Below are 24,375 nucleotides of genomic sequence, written 5' to 3' on the forward strand. Positions count from 1 at the left end.
AGAGACTTCTCTTAATTCTTCTAAAGACTTCTCTTAAGAAGTCTCTATCGGGGCCCCCAATAATAATTCTTTATTAGACTTCTTATTATTAATACTATTTTATTCGTTAAATTTATATAATATTATAGTTAGAGAGGTAATACTTTCTCTTATATCGTTTAGAAGTATAATAACTAGATATATAATATTCTTAATATCTTCGTTAAGATTATTATCTTTAAGAATTATACGATATCGATAGCGAATATAATTGTTATTCTCGTTTTTAAATAAATCTTCTACTCGTCGAGTAAGACTATTAAATTTAATACTTTATTTTTCTAAGCGATAGATAATACGAAAGTTAAATTTGAATAGAAACTTCATCTATCTTACTTAGCGGAAATTAAGTTATTTAAATAATATAAAGTACTATAAGTTCTTATAGTCTAAAATAACTTTAATAGAATCTTCGATAGAAATATTAGCTAGCTTAGAATATTATTTCTTAAAAACCTATATTATAGCTATAAATTCCTTATTATAAATATCGTAGTTATACTCTATAGAAGATATCTTCTTAAAGAGAAATACTATAGATCTAAGTATTTTATCTTTATCTTCTTATAATAGAATAGTAGTAATTATAAAATTAGATATATTTATTTCTAACTAAGTTTTTTTATCTAAGTTAAAGTATATAAGTATAGAGATAGTAGTAAAAGCTTTCTTAAGTATTTCGAAAGCGAGTTATTTAGAGTACTCTTAAGCCTATAAATAGATAAAGTCTTTCTTCTATTAAGTATAAGTGTCAGACCTGATGCGTTATAGGCCTTGGCGCTGCTTGCGCCAAGGCGCCGACATCGCATGTGCTACGTCAGGGTCCCTTTCAGGGTCCAGTTTCAATAACGTGCCCCGTTTACCTAGGGGCTTGGCGGACATAGGTCTACTTCGCATGCCCCAAAGTTTTAGTATTCCTTAGAGATTAGTTCTACTATTAAATATACTATTAAACCCTATAACGATACTACGTCTTTTATAGCCTATACCCGCTAGTTGACCGCTAGTAAACTACGCCCTCACAGTTCTAATCTCTCTACCTTTTAAAGGAAAAGGCCCATTATCATTATAATATCGGGTTTACCTCTAGGCCGTATAATAAAAAACGAAAATAACACCGAGAGCCGCTATAGCGCCGATAATAAGTTCGAGAATTTCTTATCAATAAAAGATCTTACTGTAGAAGAACGTCTTGCAATCGCTAGAGCCGAAAATCATCGCCTGGAACAAGAATAAGAATTGGCTGCGTTGGAGGCCCGCAATTGCGAGCTTCGTAACGCTAGCTCACCGTCTACGGCTAGCGAAGACCCACCTACGCCGATTACTATCGCGCCTCTAGCGAATATATTAATTAAGACGAAAATACTTCGCCCCGAAAGGATACGTTCTTATAAGGATATTAGTGAGGGAGAGCACCTACGCTGGTTCCGCGAAGTCGAAATCAAGTTCCTTATAAGTCCTAAGTATTTCACCACCAACCAAGCAAGGATTATTTATTACATGCAGTCCTTAGAAGGCGACCCTAATACTTAATAATATAAATACTACCAAGCCTATAGCCTAAAGAATACGACTTTCAAATTCTTTAAGCAGTTCCTACTTAATTTAGTAGCGGATCCAATAAACCGCCGTCTTCTCATATACGAAAAGTAAGAGAAGGTCAAACAACGCTCCGATTAGAAGATATCTATTTTTAAAACCTACCTGAAGGAGCTAGAGGCCTATATAACCCTATTTTCTAAGAAGCATCAAGCTAATTTCTTCTTAGCTAAGCTTAAACTAGAGCTTAAAAACAAGATTCTAAGTACTAATAGTATACTAAAACAACGAAAAGAAATTCTTACCCAGGCTATTATATAGAAAAAGATTTTAAAACGCGTACGCTCCGGCGGCGGTTCCCATTCGAAGTCTTCGAGGGGGTCCGCTAAGGATAAGCCTCTAAAGAATCGAATTTCGAAGCCTAAATCGACTTCAAACGGCGGCGTTCACGTAGCGCGCACCCAAGACGATAGCGTAAAGCGCAAAGCCGAATCCTTTAACCCTAACTACAAAAAGAATAGTTATTTCCATTATAAAAAACAGGGTCATTAAACACCTAAGTATCCAAACCTCGATAAACCGCCTACAACCCATATCGACGCAGTATTAACAAAAAAAGATCCGGCCTCACAACCGCCTCAAAAGCGAGGCAAGAACGACGATCAATAAAGACAATCCCTTCTATTCTTATAAAGGGGTAGATAAAGCTTCAGGGTGAACAGAGATAACTCGTTACTCTACTCAATACTAGAACGCATATTAATTTAATTTCGCAAAAATTCGTAGTTCAATAGGACTTAAAACCTTACGACGTCATCTTATCGCAATCGAAAGCGCTAAGCGACTAAAGTATATATTACTATAGCGTGTATTAGCTAGATTACTAGTTAGTGGACAGCTGAGGTCAGAGTAGGAAGTGTAGCACACTCTTCTATACTATTGATCAAAAAGGCCCTGATATCGTGTTGGGTATGCCCGGGCTAAGTCAATTATAAGTACTGCTAGACCCAGCGGCGGAGCAGTGGCGGTTTAAAGTCAACGCTAGCAAATTGCAGGTTAAAGAACCAGCCAAATTTACCCGAACCATCGAACAGAAGCTAAATGTGTTCGCAATCGTGTACGCCGCGGTGGCGCGAAGCGAACCGGAAAACGGGCGTAGCCTGAAGCTCCCTCAGAAGTTACTAGAGTTTGACGACGTTTTTTTTAACGAAAAAGCAGAGATCTTGCCTGCGCTTAAGCAGGGAGACTATATCATTAAGATCGAGAGCGGTAAGGAGCCGCTATATAGCCTCTTATATAATCTATCTCAAACGGAGTTAACGGAGCTACGGCGCTATCTAAAGAATTCCCTTTAGAAAAACTAAATTCATTACTCGACTTCCTCAGTCGAAGCATCGATCCTTTTTATTCCTAAAAAGGATAAGAGGCTTCGTCTTTACATTGATTATCGAGACCTAAACGCGATAACTATTAAAAATCGACACCCGCTACCCCTAATTACTAAGACTCTAAACCGCTTATACAACGCTAAAGTCTTTATAAAGCTAAACCTTAAGAATACCTATCATCGAATCTGAATTAAAGAAAGCGATGAGTAGAAAATAGCGTTTCGTAATCGCTATAACCACTTCGAATATTTAGTTATATCTTTTGGGCTCGCCAATGCACCGGCAACTTTTCAAGCGTATATCAACAGAGCCCTTACGGGTCTGGTAAATATAACGTGCGTGGTATATTTAAATGATATTCTGATTTACAGTGCTAACCCAGCGAAGCATTAACGACACGTCAAGCAAGTGCTTAAGCGTCTGCGCTAGTTCTAACTGTACGCTAGCCTAAAGAAGTGTCAATTCTACACCGAACGGGTTAAGTTTCTAGGGTTCATCGTATCTACCGAAGGTATCGCAATGAATTAGGAACGTGTCGCTACTATTAAGAAGTGGCCAAAATTAAAAAGTTATCGAGATATATAAGTCTTTTTAGGCTTTATTAATTTCTATCGGCAATTTATCTATAGCTATTTCAGTATAGTAGCGCTACTTATTAACTTACTTAAAGGGAGTAAGAATAATAAGAAACCTAGGTCGTTAGAGTGGATAGATAACGCTGAGCAGGCGTTCCAGCAGCTCCGAAACACTTTCGTAACCGCGCCGTTTCTACGCCACTACGACCCAAATTTAAAGCTACGTCTTAAAACCGACGCTTTCAACTTCGATATAGAGGCCATACTTTCGCAATCGAATAAGAATGGCCACTAGTGATTAGTGATATTCTGGTCTAGGAAAATAATTTCTGCGAAGCAAAACTATAAGACCTATAACTAAGAGCTATTCGCTATCATAGCGTCTATAAAGCAATAGCGTCACTACCTAGAAGGTAGTACGTTTTACATTAAGGTTCTAACGAATTATAATAACCTTAAAGGCTTTATAAAGCAGAAGAAACTAAACTCCAGGCAAGCCCGTTAGGCGCTGAAGTTAGCTGCTTATAACTTTGAGATTTTTCATCGAGCAGGTAAACTAAACCCTACCGACCCGCCATCGCGGCGCCCTAACTACGAGAGAACTTCGCCGTTAAATATCAAACTTTTACCGACACTACAGAATAAACTCGCACTTTAAACTAGCGGCGAGCAGTCGCAAAGGGGCAAGGAGGTTACAGCGGCGATAGCGCCCGCATTCCGCATTGCCGGCGTCTAGGTAATCATTTCTAGGAGGGAGCCTAAGGCCGTATAAAAGACTACTTATAACGCACCCCAAAGGCTAATAAAAACATTAATTCGAGACCTACAAGCTCATGATAATTGGGTGAGCTCTTTTCGAACTAATATCAATGAGCCAGCGGTCAAGCGTCGCGTACGCAGCCAAGTATAGGTCTTAGACTCCGAGGGACTATTAAGACATAACAGTCGCCTTTATATTTCTAGGGATAAGACCTTAAGGGAAGAGCTCATTAGCAAATACCATGATGATCCGTTATCAGGACACTTTGGCGCTGCGAAGACGTATAAGCTGCTTACCCGCAAATACTATTAGGACGAAAGCCTAAAGCAAGTCACCGACTATATCAAGATATATAACGTTTACCAGCGGACTAAAGCTCCGCGGCATCGCCCATATGGCGAGTTAAGCTCGCTTTCCGTCGCCATCAAGTTATAAAAGAAAATTTCTATAAACTTTATTACCGGCTTGCCAGCGAGCAAGTATAAGGGCATCGTCTACGATGCTATCCTAGTTATAGTAGATCGATTCACAAAAATAATAAAATATATTCCTATATCTACCACAATCGATGCCGCTTAACTAGCGGAAATATTTTATTCCAAAATAGTATACCGCTATAGTATATCAAACGGTATTATTAATAATAGAGGCTCTGTATTTACCAATAGCTTCTAGTCCGCCGTTTACTTTTATTTCAAAATCAAGCGGCGCCTAAGCACCGTCTTTCACTCGTAAACTGACGGATAGACTGAGCGGCAAAATCAGATGCTAGAACACTTCTTACGCGTGTTCGCTAACGATAAGCAAAATGTTTAAGCGAAACAACTACCAATAGCAGAGTTCGCTTATATAAACAGTTGGTATTCCTTTATCGAAACGACACCGTTCTTCCTAATATACGAATATCATCCTAAAATCCGTTGGGAGATCGAGGACGATTCCGCCGAGAGGGAGATATCCGCTATAAATAATAGGATAAAGATGTTATAAGTATTAAGGGATAAGATAGTAGAGCGCCTTCGCAGCGCGGTTACGGCTCAGTTTAAGTACTATAATAAAACGTATCAGCCTTAAAGCTATAAGGTAGGCGATTTAATAATATTAGCGACTAAGAACCTGAAGTAGAAACGCTTAAGTAAGAAGTTGTCTCATAAATTCGTGGGATTATTTCGGATTATAGATAAGGTAGGGGCGTAGGCGTATCGCCTGCTTCTACCCTCGACGTATAGGATTTATAATACCTTTCATATATCGTTGCTTGAGCCTTATTATCTTCGCGATTACGGTGATATAGCGGAAGCCTTTATATAGGCCCTCGATCTTATCGATGACGATAAGCTTTGGGAGGTCGAAGAAATTATTAATAGGGTCAAGTATAAGAAAGGCGTCTAGTACAAAGTCAAATGGACTAATTAAGGCGAAGAGTACAATCAATAGCTGCCAGATAATAAACTTACTGGTGCTAGCGAGCTAACCTAAGCCTATAAACAGGCGGGCAGTAAGCGGAAGCATTAAGCAACAAATATTGAGTCTCTTATTACTAAAGAGCTCGATTAATCACATAAATCAACGGCGAGCAAGCGAAGGCGACGAAATTAGACATAACCATCGACTAGATCAGATATATTCCTAGGTAATACTTATACTACGCGCGCACTCCTCTACACTTATTACTATTAAGATGTAGATTAATAAAATAATTACATTATTTAGCTATCTACTAAACTCTACTATAAAGAAAGTTTATCGCACTAGGGCACGTGCTATTAATATAGGCGTGTTTTTATCTAAGGCAGCCATTAAAGGACTGCCTAGGGACCCCACGCCAGCGCTGCTACTAAAAAAAGGTCGCCACTTAAGTATTCTCCGTTATCTTAGCGTTAGAGACCGAGTTAAATTTATCGATTTAGTTCTCTAACGAGGAGATAATTAAAGTATAGTCTTCGTGTTAGTACCCATCGACGTCCGCCGTATATCGACGGAGGCTCTCGAGCTCCTCCTCCAGCAACTCATTCATTCCCTCCAATTTCTCTATACGCTTATATGCCGCCACGAGCTAGCCTTAGAGATCTGCAATTATAGCAAGGGCGGCCGAAGCCGTCACCACCGTATGCCCCTATGACTTACGTTATTGGGTAATCTCCTTGCCGAGCTTAGCCCGTCGGTGAGATAGCTTCCAAGACCATCCAGCGCGGCGATAGCGTCGTATTGATTTCCTTACCTGCGCCTAAAGGTGCAAGGGGATTTCAATATAGCGACTAATACCGCGCCTTCCGGCCTTACAGTTGTCGCAGGGGGAGACTCACCTCGAATATATAAATCGTCGCCTCGGCAAAAGCAAGTCCTACATGGTAAACCAGACACTAGGACTTGTTAGCAGATGCGTATACAGAGCGATGATGGCAGGAATAGTCAAGAGTTAGTAGTCGCGCCTGCGGGGCGACTATGCACTTACTGTTAAAGTTATTATTATTATTAAAAAAGGATACTACAAAATTATCAGCCTACGCACCGACGCGATCGGTGATAGCAAGGTACTTACAACAAAGAGAAGCAGACTACTAGTATAATAAGATATATTACACTCACGTCAACATCAATACCGACGTTATGGCGCTAGAGCAAGCACTTATAAGAGGGGCGTTAGGAGTTGCGAAGAACAAAAACAAACAATTCGGAAGGGGTTTTTGTATCCTTCACCGCAGCGCTACCACTAGCGGATAGCACCCAGTAACGCAGGTAGCAGCGACGTGGTAATATTTTGCTGCTGCCTATTAGACCGCGTCGCCTAGCTACCGTTGTTGTTTCTACTATTATTGATTAATAATCGAGGACGTTGTCGCGAACGCGTCGCTCTATCGGTTACTCCCTTCGAATCCCCACAATAAAGATTATTACTACGTTGCTTCGCTATAGACGCAATACGTTATAAAAACGACGTTGCCTATAGGAAAACTCTTCTCCCTCCTTTTACCCACTAGGTTTTCGAGGTTTTGTCATAAGTTCCTAAATCTAATATTGTTCGCTGTAGAGGCTATTAACTAGCGCTGCAGGAACACCAATGCTAAGCGCGTCGGCTTGCTACAGATTGCCATTGATTGGCACTATAAAAGCGATGTTATTCTCGGAGGTAGTACTAATATTATTATACAACACATCAGTCACGCGCTTATAGCGCGTAAGGGTTAATCCTACCGCGTTATCGAAACGATATCATAACCTCAATAGATCGACTCTTTTCCCTTATTTCCCTACTAAGATTTAAAGATTTTTTAATAAGCGTTCTATCTTTGCTTAGGCGCCTAGAGACTAGGGCCTAGAAGGGGAGGCAATTATCAGACCTAATGCGTCATGGGCCTTGGCGCTATTTGCGCCAAGGCGCCGACATCGTATATGCTACGTCAGGGTCCCTTTCAGGGTCCAGTTTCAATAACGTACCCCGTATACCTAGGGGCTTGGCGGACATAGGTCTACTTCGCATACCCCGAAGTTTTGGTATTCCTTAGAGATTAGTTCTACTATCAAATATACTATTAAACCCCATAACGACACTACGTCTTTTATAGCCTATGCCCGCTAGCTGACCGCCAGTGGACTACGCCCTCACAATAAGTAAGATTTATTAGAGATATAGCGATTTTAGAATACCTCGTAATAAACTTTTAATAGAAATTAGCGAATCTTAGAAATACTTATATATCTTTAATATATCTAAGTTTCTTCTATTAAGTAATAGTCTTAATTTTCTTTATATCTATTTCTACTTCTTCTATTATAATAATTAATTTTAAATATTTAACTCTAATAATATAAAAGTCGTATTTATTAATATTAAGATAGAGGCTAGCTTATCGAAATTTCTTTAATATCTTTTCTATATACTAAATATACTCGTCTTCGATATTACTATAGATAAGAATATCGTCTAGATAAATAGTATAGAATATATTTAGATATTCGCGTAAGGTGTTATTAATAAATATCTGAAAAGTAATAGGGGTATTATATAACCCGAAAGATATTATTATATATTCGAATAGGCTATATCGAGTAAGAAATACGATTTTTTTCTCGTAACCCTTTTTTACTCTAATTTCGTTAAAAGCGGCTATAATATCGAATTTACTATATATTCTCGCCGCGTATAATTTAGCGAGGGTCTCTTTAATTAATAGAGAAGCGTTTCGATTAGGGATAGTAAGTGCGTTAAGGGCTCTATAGTTTACGTATAGTCTAAGTTCTCTATCGAGTTTCTTTACGATTAGAACGGGTGCTATATAGGAAGAAGTACTCGGTCTAATATAGCCTTTTTCTAACATCTCATCGATATATTCCTTTATAACTAATACCTGGTCTCTAAAGAGCCTATAAACCCTTTTCGATGGTTGCTACTAATAGGAATACTCGGCTAACGAGATATAACCTCTATGTTCTCCTCATCGAAGTTTTTTTCTAAATTAGCTAATGTGTAAGGTTATTACTTCTTCAGCTATTACTCTTTACGTCTTAAGTCTTACTTAAGTTTCTTATTTTCTTTAATAAGTTTTATAGTGTTATTTTTATGCGATATCTATCATATAAGCCTCGAAGTCTATTATTAGTTTCTCGCTTATGAAATAATTAACTATTGCTATTACTTATTGCTAGATATTAATTACTAATATCTTCGTCTTAGCTTAAGCGATATTATAGTCGAGTTCTTTATTTTATTACTAAAGAATCTTAATATTACGGCTAGTAGTTCGAAAGCTTTCTATTAATATCTTTAATCTATTATACTAAGTATTAGAAGTTTCGATAGCACTTTCTATAAAGTTCTACGAGTTAAAGATAAAGACAAAGATTGCAATTAACTCTTCTTCGATAATATTTATAAGTTATACTTCGATATAACTTAAATTAAGTTTAATAGTATATCTTCTAGAGATAGAACGCTTTCTCTTACGTTATGCGAACGATCTAGCTTTACTAATATTTAGAATCTTCTTATCGAAATTCTCGAGTTCTTCTAAACGATAATATATCTATAACTTACTTATAACGATTTAACTTTAAGTATTATCTAGATTTAAGATTAAGAGATATATAGCTAATATTAAGTTAGTAGATATACGAAGAAGATTTAATCTAGAGTCTATTTCTTTTAATATATTAAAGATATCTATTTTCTTTAGATTCTTATTTAATCTAGCTAGATTAGTCTTTATATAAGTAAAAGACTTTCTTTCATTTTTGGTTTTTTAATTTTAATAAATAATCTTTCGAGAAGAAAGCCCCTTTAGCTATAAAAACAAACTTTTAAAAAAAAAACCCCTTTTTAAATTATTTATTAAAAAAAAAAAAAAAAAAGTCACTCGCTCTAGAAGAAAGATAGATAGTATTATATTAGAGACTTAATAGTGTATATGATAACTCTATTTTGTGTATTATTGTAGTATGAATAGTGAATAGAATTAATATATATAAAAATATTATAAGTGTACGCTAAAAAGAAAAGAAGAAAGGCCGAAAGACCCCGCACCCCAAAAACCAAAAACAAAAAAAAAAAAAAAAAGAAGTGAAGGAAAATTTGAAAAGAAAAACCCCAAAAAACCCCCCCCCGCCAGACCGACAATCGTGAATCCACCCCTGCCCTGGCGACCCCCCGGCATGAAACGTCCAAAACACCGATATCAATGCAGAAACAACACATCAACAAACAATACTACCGTGCGTCAAGCAAAAAAAGTACAGAGCTAGATGAGATGAGATGAAACTCAAAATCTACACGCTGTGACTCGTAAGATGTGATGAAGTAGAACCGGGTTCCTAGCACTTTGCACGAACCTTGCAGTCGGGGCCATAATTAAAACCGCCTCGCTCGCTTGCCGGGTAAAAAGTGCGCGTTGTCAGATGTGATTTATCAGTCAGACCAAGCCTTTGCGCCGGGTTTCCTTGCAGCCGTTGCAAGAAAGCTTGCGGCTGTTGATGATTGTTGGTGGGGCGAAGCGAGCGAGCGAGCCAAGTGCTTACAAATTATTATTATTATTATTAGTGTTATCATTGTTGTTGTTATGTAGGCAAAGCGATCGTCTTTGTCATGTTGTCGCTTGTTAAGCGAGTCCCGTAGAGAATGGGTGATGATTCCGATTCGGTGGAAACATTTGCTGTATGGTGTGTACATGGCCGGGGATGGATGCACAGCTACGGCTGTATTCTGAGAAGCAAGCGAGGGCGCAGTGTTTGTATGTAGGTACGTAGCAGGATGAGTTGAGTAGGGCCGGGCGGGGGGCCAGATGCAGGCGCAACATTCATCATTGTCGCACACTCGTTTAAGACATGCTTCAGCCGTGTCCCGCTCTCGTTCTGAGGCATCATCATTCTCCTCTGCCCTAGACTTTGCCTGTTCTCATCCCGTCCATACATACTTGTCATGGTTTCAACCGGCATTCCTTCTCCAGACTTGCGCTAGGCTCCATTCGGGCTAGCTCCTTGGCGGCTTGGCACTCTGATGACTTCGGCACACATGTTACTTAGCAACCTTCATAGTTAATATTCCATTCATATGACACCACTAAGGGCCAGTTCGGTAACCACATATTTTGAAAATAACCCCTACTTATTTTCAACTTAGCGTCATATAGATACAGGGTATCGTTCGATTATCATATTTTCAGAATATATTTTCAAAATATCTGAAAAACAAGCCTCGAGCCTTGTTTTTTGGCAAAAGAAGGCTAAGCACGCTAAAATAATGGACATCCGTAACTAATATACATATAAGTATTAAGGTTACCCTAACCCTAACCCCACCAGTAGAGACACCAGCAGGGACACCAGCAGGGACACCAGCAGGGACACTAGCAGGGACACTAACAGGGGACATCAATGGCAATAACAATAAGGGGGCAATAAAAGTATCAATAATAGTTAAAGCCTATATAGCAGTAGTAGCAGGTGTCTCCGCCATAATAACGTGGAATGGTAGAAATTTAATGGTTACTGATAAAGAAGATGATTTTCTCAATTTTTTTGCGACGTTTCTGACTCAGCCTCAGAAACAGGGTTACCGAACGGAACCGTATATATATTTTACATATTTTGAAAATAAATTAGTGTTATTTTTAAGCCATATTTTCATTTGCCAAGAGGTGGCGTTATTTAGTGAAAATAAGTAGGGGTTATTTTCAAAATATGTGGTTACCGAACTGGCCCTAATATCATTATTCGATACACGGTTCATTCCCTGACAATACTTTACCACGCAACCGTTGAATTACGCAAATCTTTAGGAAATCCACTAGTCCCATTCGAGGTTTTGGGCACACCGCAACCGTTGAATTACGCAAATCTTTAGGAAATCCACTAGTCCCATTTGAGGTTTTAGGCACACCGCGACCGTTGAATTACGCAAAACTTTAGGAAATCCACTAGTCCCATTCGAGGTTTTGGGCACACCGTCTGAGTCGGGACGAGGAAAAGGGTTTAGGAGTATGGCTAGGCGAAGGTGACATTCGCCGGGTGGCTCATCTCGTGCTGCAAGGGCACTGACAACATGTATCGTCTTGTCCTCTTTTGGTTCGTAGAGACTCCAGTTGGCGAGCGCCAATCCTGCTGAGAAAGACGTGCCATCCAATGCCACAGTTACCCCAGAATAAAAGAAGACCTGAGCGGAGAGAACCCTTGGAATGCAAGCAAGCCAAAATGATCACACCTGGTTATCCTGGTGTCTTAGCAAGAAATTTGTCAGCTGAAAAATCTCTACCGTTTTCTCCAACGACGTCTCATGAAAGTTTCTAGTGCTTCTCCATTATTCCTCCATCATCGGTCGGTGACTTCTTACTGAACGCGTCTGGTGAATCTGGTGGAATTGGTTGCGTGTACGCTTGGAGTGGATTCATGCTTCGATCAGCCTCGCAACCTCGAGTTATCATGCCAGTCTATGCCAGGTTGGATGACCTAGGCCGCGGATGGCGATCTCATGAGACCGGAACGCATGAGCGAGGTCACTTCCGTCCTCCGTTGAGATTCAAATTCTGCGTTGCGTTCCCGATAATTATGCACTCGCAGTAAATCAGCGCATAGGTATTCAGAAACCATCTGCTTTGCAGTGACTGATGAGACTATGCCTTTGCCTTTGCTTTGCGTGGTGAATCTAAGACTGCTTGTCAGGAGAGGCTTTTGATGGGGTTTGAATCCCAAGCTAAAGCCCGAGACCACTCACTCCATGCTCTACACCCGAAATGCAATGGGAGATCTCTCCCTTATCCTCGTTCCTATCCTCCCGCTTCTTTCCCTCCTCATTCTCCACCTCCTGCTCCATCGTCTCTCCTCCTTTCTACTCGACCTCGGCCCCGACCCCAGAGCCATCACCGGCACCGGCAATACTTCCAGTGACAGCCTGACCAAACCTAATCAGACTTTCAAGTCAGCATGCCCTTCAAGGACACAGATGTCAAGTAAAGTGCCAGAGATAATGACATTCGAAGCGGTACATATTCTTAAAATGTCGACGGGATCAACATCAACGAGGAATCTGTTGGCTATTACCACTCAAATTTCAAGTCAATATTGATCGTGAACGACAAAATTTCTGGGCATAATACCCTAACTCGACGTCAAGGACAACGCAGCCACCCTCTCAGACTGGAGGTCTCTCTGCAAGCTTGCCTGACAGGATAAGCGCTTACCAATCGTTCATCCCCGCCTCCGGTCCCACCCCGGCAGCACGCCTAGCATCGACCCTCTCTCTATTCACGCGCTCGCACAACTGAGTGTCCCATTTGAACCCCCAACAGAACTCATTCTAGCCCCCACGAACGTCATCAGCCCCAAGGTTGTAATTAAGCCAACGGTTCGGCTGGTGAAGGTTCGGTTTTGAAGGGCGGTTGCAACGGCAGTAAGATGTGGTCCGGGGTGCCTTGTCAGCATAGGCCTTCGTGAGAACGAGCTGCGGAGCTCTCTGTTTACACGGATGAATACATGTGCTTACCGCTTGCAAGCTGGGCGGCCCGCTTTAGACCTGCTCGGCGCTGCCTCGCATTTCGCCCATCCTTCGTCGGCTTCTTCTTCCAGATTTTGTTTTGCGGAGCCATTTTGTTGGTCGATAGCTTCGTGGAGTATGTATTCCTGGTACTTGGAGTTCAAAACAAGAGCCTTGTCGAAATGATTGGTTCAGTAGATTCGTCCAATACTGTTATTTGGTACCGTAAAACATCACTTTAACGCTTGAATACGCTCGTGATCGCATCTGCGGCGGTTATTCTACTACCCGGAAAGGAGTATCTTACACCTAAGCTAAAAGCAGTGCCTTGAATTTACCGAATCAACGAAGCTACCTACGCTGCCGACTCCTTAACAGGAGTAAGTATTGTTTTTGTCGTTAACCATTGGAACGATCTCGCCCTCTCTCACGAGTAAAAGTACCTGATTGGAATCTCGTCCAGACCTGATTTGTACCACCTATACACTGCCTGGTCACCAGCAATTGGGTAGCACTTGTACGCAATGCTCGTGACCAGTATTAACCACCCCACGAAGTCCTGCATTCGATAGCAGCTACGGCCCAGCCTCGCGTTGGCAGCGTGTATCGCTGCAGCGATGCGCACGCCCGCAAAGCCCCAAACGGGCACGACGTGGCCTACTCGTCGATCAAGTGCAGAAGCCTCTAAGTAAATGGGCGATACGGCGAGGAAAACGGCCGGTTGATCCTGCTTAGGGGAAATCCACGTCACGAGAATCGAAAGCGTACGTCGCAGTGGCTGTTCTCCTACACAGGATGACAACAACAAGCTCACGTCCAAGTGCCAAAGCTCCGCCATACACAGGTTGTTATCGTCGTCGTGGCCGCGCCATCTCTCTACTCGTGCGTTCGAGAAGTGAGCTACTTGATAGAGCGAGGACACCAATAGATCTTTTTACTTAGTGGGATGTCGCTTGATCTACTGGTGTCCTCGCTCTATCAAGTAGCTCACTTCTCGAACGCACGAGTACATATTTCACGCCAAGACTCTTGGCAGTGAAGCGGTTTAATGTTACACCGAACCATGTCAAGTGATACTTGGCTGGCACGCTGGCCACATGTATGGATACGGGGCTATCTGGTTATGACTTTTTAGAGGATGATCATAGGACAGAGAGGAAATTCGAGGGCGTCGAATGATATCTTTTCATTAAAGAAGTCGAAGGCCTATACTTGTAAGGACGACTAGGGATACTCTACGTGATAAAACGGAGGACAATCAGATCTATGAGAATACGGGGGTATGTTAATCACACGGTGCCTTGGTCTATTGAACTAGGCCTTTGTAAGTTCTTCACAGTTGGCATAGCCTTAGGCTGCATACAGAATCGAATGAAAGAAAAAAGAAGGAAAAAGAAAAACCACTTCGCTTACTGATAATAATTTCATTTTCGGCGGGGCTCTGCCACCCAAAGTATCTACAGTCCTTTCGTAAGACCATTCAACAAAAACCCTTTTCAAACCCCAAAAGCACACTCCGACCCCCTCACCCATGCCTCCACCCACCACCATCACCGGCGGCTGCCTCTGCGGCGCCATCCGCTACGAACTCAACCTCGGCGGCCCATCCGGCTGGCCCCCCAAGGTGACGCCCATCCATCCCCGCTCTCCCACGCCCGTAGAAAAAAAGGAAAGTTACATACTTACCGAATGACAAACACAAAAAAAGACCCACACATGCCAATGCACCCAATGCCGCAAACGCAGCGGCGCCCTCCTAACCGCCTGGATCGACACCGCCCCCTCCCGCCTCCTCTGGTCCTCCCCCGCCGTGCCGGCAAAAACCGCCTCGCCGGCCGACCTGCCCGCCTTCGCCGAGTACTCCGCCAGCCCGGGCCGCCACCGGGGGTTCTGCGCGACGTGCGGGTCGCCGCTGACGTGGCGGAGCGAGGGGAGCGCGGGGGAACTGGAGGTCGCGACGGGGAGCGTGGACGGGGAGGTGTTGGGGGGGGAGGCGGGGGCGGCGCTGGGGAGGGCGAGCGCGGGGCATTATTGGTGCGGGAATCGGATCGAGGGGGTGACGGATTTGGAGGCCGGGAGGAGGTTTGAGGCGGGGGAGGGGAGTGGGGAGGTTGGTGGCGGTGGGCGGGGGTGATTGGGGGGAGGGGAAGGGAGTATGAAGGTATGATGCTGTTTTGGCTCGTGAAGTCGGCGGATCTGTGTACAGGATGTCGGACACGATGCGAGTTTATTGTACTAGTACATGGACGAATTGGTCGGAGATCAGGTTGCTAAGTTATGCATTCATTCAGTGAGGATGTTCTACTTTCTGCCAATTCTTCTTGCGGGATTTTATGTGAAATTTGCCTGCACACTGCAGAACGCAACGGACCTGGTGCCAAGAAGTATGGATATTTATCATGGCCGAATCGCACGTTTCGCTTACTTGGCCTACCACTGCATCGAACATCCCAGCGGTATCGATCATTCAGAGGCCGTCAAAGCCTATAACGCTTTATCCAAAATCCTGCTATGGCCGAAATACAACGGCCGCAACGATATGATTGGGTAAGGCTGCAACCCCAGCATCCCATCGGTTGTTCAATCATCTTCCGACTGGCCTTCGCAGATATCACGCAATAAGATTACTTCGGACTTTTTTCCATTTGCGAGTCATCACATGGCCGTTACCAAAACCTGGAATTCCCTCAATATCTCAAAATTCGCCCAGGTGGTCGCAAGGCGCGCGGATGATTAGCCCAGTGGATGCAGACCTACTTTTCGGAGTGCGCGAAATGGACAACGAAGCCACCAGACTTCCGCACGTGGGCGATAGGGAGTGGGTGCCATTGTGATAGCAGAATGGATGTACTCGGTTGGGGAACTTGGAGGTTCGGAGGGATGCGGGAGGACAGCTGGGGAAGCCGTTGCCACTGGAGGATCTTCGACCAAGTCAGGCTATGGGATGCCGTCAGCGAGGCGTATGCCTTTGAAAAACAGACCCAAACAGCGGGACTGTTCTCTTGCGTCAATGCAGTGGACTCATTCTCAAGCAATGCATTGGAGATTCGATCATGCAATATACCTGCTTTTCTTCGCTCGGAAGAACCATGTGGTTGGTGTTTCTCTCCGAGCGAGTAGAAATTCATCAGCATGAACCCCGGCCAGCGGAAAATTGAAAACACACAACAGAGCAATCAAGGATACCTTGCTTTTTTGTCTTACGGCCGAAATCCTACCTTCCTATACGGCCGATGTCCCCTGCAGCAATCGCTCGGATGATACCTTAGATGATGCCCGCTCCGGGATGCCATGTGCTCCCATGCCCAGGATCCCACCGGGAAGGCCGAACTGCAGGAAGTGCTCTACTTGATCAATGCTGGCGCGGTTGGCCATTATTATTATGTTTCAGGGCGTGGCCCCCCCCCCACCAAATGAGACGATGGGGTCCTAGGTCCAAACACCAACCTCGGCTGACTGGCCTAGGCCCGGGGACCAAGCCCAAAGAAAGCCGAGCTTTTCCTGGTCGCACGGTGCCGCTAAGCCAATCAAGACCAATCAGAGCATGATTCAATAAGTTGGCTCACTCTGTCGCCTCCCCTTGGCTGCTTGGCATACTTTACGGAGTTAAGCAGGTCTCATGTGCCGCCTCATGGTTGACCCCTCATTGCTTCATCCATTTCTGCATGGAAATTGAAAATTGAAATTGATTGCATGAACGTCAGAAGGTAGGTACAAGTAAGATAAAGTAGAGTAGGAGATTTGAAAAGAAAGCAACGTTTGGCATGACTGGGAGAACTAGATCAGTAGCAGTACCTTAGCTTACGTCCGTAGTGTCGGAGATGGCACGCCTTTGAGTCCTAGGTATCTCGGTACCCAGTTCAGCTGGCATCAACTCGCGGCCATGAGACTTCCTCGCATCCTGCTTTTGCAGCCTCTGGAGTAGTAGAGTAGAGGAAGATAGCCTTAATGGTATACATGTAAGACTCCGTGTGTCTCGTCGTCTCCGGTCTACGGACACTCCATCATTCTCCATGTCCGCAGCATCATTATTCTCTTGCTTTCCTTCGACTATCGCAACACTGGTTCGCGGATTATATACTTCTCAATTGTATACGCACCAATTTTGTGTTTGATTTCCTGCTTGAAAGTACTTCTCCCACTCACCATAGCGCCACGAGGCTCGCATCTGGCGTTGTTCAGCCTAAGTCAGCACGTTGTACTCGGTAGAGGAGAGAGCGAAGACCGGCTGCGAGACACTTTTCTCCAGCTTCTTCCCTACACTGCACTCATTGCTAAACAGAAAACGCCTTTCTTCTTGACCTCACACCTATCTACGGCCAATATGGCTTCATTCGCGCTCCCCGGCCTGATCCAGGTCTTTTTCGGTCCGTTGGTCATCTACGTCCTCTACTACATCCATTGGGAGCTCACCATCGGCGCATCTCGCCGTGCCATGATCAAAGAGCATGGCTGCAAGCCCATGAAACACAGTCCCGAGCTCAACTCATTCCCCGACAACATAATCGGCATCAAGGCGCTCATGGGGAATGTAAAAGCCGCCCAGGAGCATCGATTGATGGCTCATAACAGAGCCCGGTTCTTGAGAATTGGAAACAACACCCACATGAAATTCATCTTCACTGACCTCATGCAAACCAATGAACCCGAGAACATCAAGACCATTTTAGCCTTGGATTTCAAAAGTTGGGGCCTGGGAAAGCGCAGAAAAGACGCTTTCGTCCCTCTTCTTGGCCATGGCATCTTCACCACCGACGGCGCCGCCTGGCATAATTCTCGCGAGCTCCTGCGCCCCAATTTCGTCCGCAGCCAAGTCGGCGACCTCACCACCTTCGATATCCATATCGATCAACTTATCAAAGCCATTCCCAAAGATGGTTCGACCGTCAACCTGCAGGATCTCTTTTTCATGTTGACAATGGATTCAGCTACGGAGTTCTTGTTCGGCGAATCGACAAATTGTCTCGCTCCAGAATCAAACCATGACAACACCGAGTTTGCAAAAGCTTTCAACAGGAGTCAGGAGGCGATCGCTGAAACTTTCCGAACCGGCAAAATTGGAGGATGGCTTCGTGGGTCAGCGACGAAGAACGATAGGAAGTACTGCCAAGATTTCGTCGACAAGTTCGTCCGGAAAGGGTTAGCGTACAGAAAGACACTCGATCTTGAGAAGACGGACGCAAAAGCTGATGACCGTTACGTTTTCTTGTACGAGCTGGTCAAGAAGACGACGGACCCAGTCCAGCTTAGATCAGAGCTTATGAACATCCTTCTAGCGGGCCGAGACACGACGGCTAGTCTTCTGAGCGATACATGGTTTGTACTTGCTCGGAGGCCGGATATTTGGGCGAAGCTGCGCGAGGAGGTGGATGCGCTGGGAGGGGAGAAGCCGACATTCCAGCAGATCAAGGATATGAAATACTTGAAATGGGTTCTGAACGAATGTAAGCATCGACTTGTCAGCTTTCTATGTCGATCTGACTGAACGGTATCGCAGCACTACGTCTCTACCCAGTAGTACCAGGCAACACCCGCAGGGCCGAAGTCGACACCATCCTCCCTCGCGGCGGCGGCGAGGATGGCAAATCACCTCTCTTCATCCCCAAAGGCCAATACGTGCAATGGTCTCTCTACACCATGCACCGCCGAAAAGAGTTCTACGGCGAGGATGCCGAAGAATTCAAGCCTGAGAGATGGGAGACGCTGAGGCCTGGCTGGGTGAGTCGTTCTGGCTACACACGCATATCAAGGTGCTTGCAGGCTAACAGCGAGCAGGAGTACCTACCGTTTAATGGAGGACCAAGAATCTGCATTGGACAGCAATTCGCACTCACAGAAGCTAGCTATACGACGATCAGACTGATGCAGGAATTCAAGAGTATTGAGAGTAGAGATGATAGGCCGTGGACAGAGTCGTTGACGCTCACTTGTGCTATCGATCAGGGCACGATTGTTAGCTTGACGCCGATGTGTGCGTGAGTAGAGGGCGTACGGGAAGAACGTGGGGGCGCTTGATGGATTGAGTGAAATTGTCTGCAGCGTGCGCAGGTGGAGTTGAACCGTACATTATACTCATGTAGAGCGGATGGAAGCACAAGCCTATCCACGCGGCTACTCCTTTCCAGCATCTGTTCCAGAGCCCTCAAGAATCGTGACTCGCGATGTTCTCTCAGGCAGGAAGGGTCCGTCCGTTACCGGTACGTATAGCAACTGCGGGTTTACTTGACCAATCAAACCCCACTCACACGCTCCAACGACGCCTTCGACACCACCACCACCAACAACAACAACAACAACAACGAGCGAGAGTAATCCAGCCGCACAATAACCAACAGTCCCAGTCTCAGTCTCAGCCACGAAAGTACTCGTACGATGGACTCCGGCGCCAAAGCTCCATCACAGTGGGGATCGACTGACGAACCACAAATAAGCATGGGTAGGTTGATCGATCGGATGCCTGAAAGAGATGTGACCCACCCATCCTTACATACCAGCTACGGAAGAATCTTCCGCTGTACTTTACATACATACATACATACATACATACGTCGCGAATGCGGACCCGAAGAAAGAGAGCGAGTGGTGCAGATCACCATAGCACGTTCAGACAGAACAGAACAGAACAGAACAATTATCGGAAGCACCATCGGTAACTCGAACTCGAACCCGTTCTCACACTCCACGTATGTATATTGGGGCTGTACGTTGAAAACACGAGAGACTGACTCGCACGGTGTTCCGACCGGATGAAATACTTGTTCGATTACTGTATAGATACTGACCCGATGCAGAGCAGGTTCTATATCGGGATTGGTTCATGAAGCCTAGAGCCGGGCCTCGCTTTGCTTTGCTTTCCTTTCCTTTCCTTTCCTTTCCTTTCCTTTCCTTTCCTTTCCTTTCCTTTCCTTTCCTTTCCTTACCTTTCCTTTCCATCCCCGGTTCCAGCGCGGAATCCACCAGAAAGATCGCAAACACGTGCAATCGTGAAACCAACAGACTCGAGTCCGCGGGATGGAATGGATGTTTGGATATCCATCCGCACCGCAAGCCAGCAAGAGCCTCCCTTCCAGCACCAGCACCCGCTCTCCCAATCACACCCCGCCCAACCTCTCACATACGAAATACCAGCGCATCCCCTCCCCCCCCCCTCTCCTACACCCCCCGCCCCCGCCCCCGCCCTCACCCCCCCACCCCCCGCCTCTCCCTCTTCCTCCCCGCCACCCTCCCCAAGCCCCTCTCGACCGCCTCCCGCACCCCCTTCCCCCTCTCCCCGCGCTCCGCCCCCCCGTCCCACGCCCACGCCTCCACCCTCTCCCGGACCCGCCGCCGCCGCGACCGCCGGGCCGCTTCGTCTTCGCTGCCCGCGTCTTCCGCCAGGTCGAGCATGGATTGGAAGTTTTCGTCCGACTGCGCGGGGCCGAGGCCGCCGTTTTCGCCGCGGGGGAGCGTGGGAGGAGGAGGGGGGGGAGGGGTGGTGGTGTGCGCATTTCGTGTGTCGAGGCGGTTGGAGGGTACGGTGGCCGGGTCGAAGGGAGTTTGTTCGATCGGAGGGAGTTGAGGGGGGTCGTGGGCGCCTGAGGTTGCGGGCCGGGGGTCTGCGGGTGAGGGGTTGATGTAGGTGGAGCTGGTGGGGAGGGGCGTAGGGGAGGCGTGGCCGGAGTCTGGGAGTGGGGGTAAGGGTTTGGAATTGTCGAGTGGTAGGGAGACCTTTGAGAGGATTTTTGGTTCCGGACGGGTGATGTCTGGTCGGTCGGCGGTCTCTGCTCTGTTGTTGTCTTCGTTTTCGCTGTCCGAGGGGTCGAGGTCTAGGAAGTTTGTCGAGGCCGAATCCCTCACTTTCTGCGTAGCTTGAGCCTCAACCTCTTTGTCGTGGGCGCCGTCGTCCCCGTCCTCATCCTCATCCTTATGCTTATCCTCATCCTCATCCTCGTTCCCAATCTTATCGTAATTCCTGTTATTCTCATGGGTACTTTCCTTGTTGTTTTCCGCGTCAATAACATTGTCGGGGTCGTCATCAACGTCATCAGAGACATCCATAGGGCGGGGCCAAGGGGAGCGCGCCCTTCTCGACAAAGGTATAGCATCGTGATCCTGTATTCGAGTGGACGATGCGGGCGTTTGTGTCATGGCTCTGAACGAGGGTATTGCCGCTGCTGCTGGCCTCGTAACACGATCCCGATCCCGACCTCGACTGCGGCTCCTGCTCAAAGACCGCTCTCGATCCTTGATAGAATCGTGTATGTTGCTGTTTCTTTCACGCTGCCTGACAGCTATCGCCTCCTTCACTCTCTCCTCGTCAGCCCAGCGCCTCTCCAGTCTTGCTCTCTGTTTCCTGCCCGTCAAAATCAGCCAAATCACAGCGGCACTGCCAACCATGCCCGAGAAGCCAAACACTCCCACGATGATGGCAGCGCATTTGGCATCATTCTGTCCGTATTGGTGAGCTTTGACGGCCCCAAGGACGATGGCGACGGTCGAAGCGATGAGTGAAATGTTGAAGATCCCAATGAGTACCCAGAACAGTATGCGATGCTGCCTCAGAACTTTCTTGTACGACCTCGGTATACTTCTTATTGAGCTCGGTGGTACTAGTACATTGGGGATGCGAGACAACTCATCATTGGAGGCCTGAGCGTCGGCGATGAGGTCGGAGTATGTCTGAGGACCCTGATCGTCGATGGCCGATTGATGCTTATGGTGCACAGAGCGCGGGACCGAACCTGAGCGGCGCCAGGTGGCATGGGTATGGACGTCGGCGCCGAAGGGGAGGGATGTAGATGATACTGAATCTGAGGAGGGTGGCATGGCTTGAGACTGTTATCGAGAGGGCGGAATCGACTTTACAGAGATCATGGCTGGTCGATGACCGTGGCAAGCGTGCGACAAGTGTCTTGTGAGACGAGGAGAGGATGAAGTGAAGTGCTGAAGGGTAGGCGATGAACACTCGGAAGACTTCAAGAGTTAAGAATTGTAGAGTGAAGGGATACGGGATATTGGGAGTGATGGGTAGCATGAATGCAACGGTGACATCTGACAAGTGTGGTGTGCCCAATAGGGCTTGAACTCCGTGGTGGCGACGGCGGTAAATGTAGACCAATAACAGCAGCAACTCCACATAAGACCAAACCGGAACAACAAGAAAACGAGAGCTATCTTCGAAGTTGTGTAATAACAAGCATGCGAAAAATGTGAGGCATGTGCAGTATTCGTGCGAACCGTAAGGCATGGGTTATATGATGTCCCGCTCACGTCTCAATCCTTTCGACTTGGGAAATGCGCATTCAAGGGCACGATGACAGATCAAATATGCCACCTTCGTATTCAAATTTCGAGCTGTCACCCTCTGCGCTCCTTGTTGTCCTTCTGCCTTTTCTCCTTCGCAGCCTCTCTGCGCCTCCTTTTCCAAGCCCGATTTGTCTCGCCGCGATGTTCCCAGAACCACTTTGAGAACTCAGTTTCTGGCTTCTCATCCTTTGAGCCCGTCGACACCCCCTCCGTCTTGCCTGCAGCTGTATCCTCTTCTTCATCGTCCCCATCCACCTCACTAACATCCGATGTACCAACCCAAATATCACCAAAGGTCTTCCCTGGGGCAGCTGTATCGGGAGTGGGCGCCGCACTCCGTTGCCTCCGCTGTCGTATATCTTGCTGCGTGAAGGGTGTTTGGGGTATGAGAAGGGTTTGGCTCTCTCCTTCGTCCACGTCTGGGTCGAAGAAGTTAAATGATGTGGAGACTTCAAGATTTGGTTTCTTGGGAGTATGGGATGCCGCGTTGTTTGGTCGCTTGAAGAGAGCCTCTAGGGGGTGTACTTCGTCGGTGGCTGGAGCTGATATTGACTGTGGTTCCTGGACTGGTGGAGGTGTTGCAGATGATCTCGTAATCGAAAGCCTCTCTACCCGGTCCACCTCGACCTCGCCATCTCCAGCTTCGCTGATTCCAAGCCCCTTGCTCTTGGCCTTTGGTTTGCGAGCGGACGCTCTGGTTGACTTACGAGCTGGAGGCGGGTTTTCAGACCTCTCAACTTCGCTATCACTCTCCGAGTCGGATGATGTGCCGCTAGAGGAAGTCTCGTCATCGACAGGTTCACCCTTTACTCCCTGGATTTTAGGAGCTGTAACCTCCACCAAAGGCACTTCCAGCTTGCTCGACCTTCTGGATCGTCTGGGCTTCGATACCGTCAACTCTTCGTTAGCTTCCTCAATCTTGACTTTGCTTCGTCGCTTCTCTGGCTCCGCTTCAACCGTACTGCCATCCTCATCAACCCACCCTTTACCCTCGATGTATTCGGATGCAATCTTCTTGCCCTCCGCACCCAGTTCATCCCTCAAGAAGCTCGCATGCTTTGTAGTATTGGAGTATTCATGTACCACGACATCCCGATTCGAATCACCTCTCTTTCTCTTCTTCGCCTTGCCCTCCTTTGCAGCGTCGGCGCCCGATGCATTTGGTGGTAGGGTAGTCTTAAACAAACATTCGGCTTGTCCAGTCAAAGATGTTGTTTTCGGTCTCGATTTCTTAACCACCCTGTCTTTACGCAGCTTCGTAGGTTTGGCGTCACTTGAGGTCGGCTCTGTCCAACCTCGCTTGACCTTGCGCTCCGTAGGCAGCTCGTAGCCCGGTATGACACCCTCCTCCCTCGTCTTGGTCTTCCCCCTCCGAGATGCGTTGCTGAGAGTGAGCTCTGAATTTACAGGAAGTCCATTTCTACCCTCGGTCGTATCCTTCTCGTGTCGTGCTAATTCAACGCGCATTTTTGACCCCTTCAGCACAGAACCGTTCAGCTTCTTCTTGAGCTTGTCAGCTTCTAGTTCTGGAAGATCGACGTAGCCGTAATCCTTTTCCGGAAATGTCTGAATGGTATGGTAGGAGATATTGGAGGCTTGCAGGAGGAGAGATGGTGGGAGCACTGTTGGGAGGAGTTGCGCGTTCAAGGGAGAAATGTGCAGACGCTTTCGCCCAGTCATCTAGATTTTCTTGCACTGGGCGGTACTGCCTGAGTGATGCCCAAGAGCTGATTGGATGCTCTCGTAGTGATGAATTTGTTTCGATAGATCTGGTAGAAGTCGATGAAAATGGAGGATGGACTGGGATGAAACCGTTGCTCAGTGGGG

At 46.0% G+C, this 24,375-nt stretch overlaps 4 protein-coding genes across 4 annotated transcripts; 2 read left to right on the top strand and 2 right to left on the bottom strand.

Annotated features, from left to right (window-relative positions):
- Nucleotides 1-14,794: 14,794 nt before the first annotated feature.
- On the top strand, nt 14,795-15,397 carry HO173_010692 (uncharacterized protein; the record flags this gene model as incomplete). The annotated part of the gene is made up of 2 exons (XM_037312577.1): nt 14,795-14,887; nt 14,972-15,397. The coding sequence occupies 2 exons, from the start codon at nt 14,795-14,797 to the stop codon at nt 15,395-15,397; spliced, it is 519 nt and encodes a 172-aa protein (XP_037160425.1).
- A 2,190-nt stretch (nt 15,398-17,587) lies between these two features.
- HO173_010693 (uncharacterized protein) lies at nt 17,588-19,242 on the top strand (the record flags this gene model as incomplete). The annotated part of the gene is made up of 3 exons (XM_037312578.1): nt 17,588-18,707; nt 18,761-18,981; nt 19,039-19,242. The coding sequence occupies 3 exons, from the start codon at nt 17,588-17,590 to the stop codon at nt 19,240-19,242; spliced, it is 1,545 nt and encodes a 514-aa protein (XP_037160426.1).
- A 1,200-nt stretch (nt 19,243-20,442) lies between these two features.
- Nucleotides 20,443-22,068, bottom strand: HO173_010694 (uncharacterized protein; the record flags this gene model as incomplete). Its single annotated transcript, XM_037312579.1, has 1 exon — nt 20,443-22,068. One exon carries the CDS (start codon nt 22,066-22,068, stop codon nt 20,443-20,445), a length of 1,626 nt encoding a protein of 541 aa, XP_037160427.1.
- Nucleotides 22,069-22,599: 531 nt separating this feature from the next.
- On the bottom strand, nt 22,600-24,228 carry HO173_010695 (uncharacterized protein; the record flags this gene model as incomplete). Its single annotated transcript, XM_037312580.1, has 1 exon — nt 22,600-24,228. The coding sequence occupies one exon, from the start codon at nt 24,226-24,228 to the stop codon at nt 22,600-22,602; it is 1,629 nt and encodes a 542-aa protein (XP_037160428.1).
- Between the last annotated feature and the right edge of the window lie 147 nt (nt 24,229-24,375).

Source organism: Letharia columbiana (assembly GCF_014066305.1).
Source record: "Letharia columbiana isolate WasteWater2 chromosome Unknown Sc0000052_s0, whole genome shotgun sequence".
NCBI classification, from domain to species: domain Eukaryota; kingdom Fungi; phylum Ascomycota; class Lecanoromycetes; order Lecanorales; family Parmeliaceae; genus Letharia; species Letharia columbiana.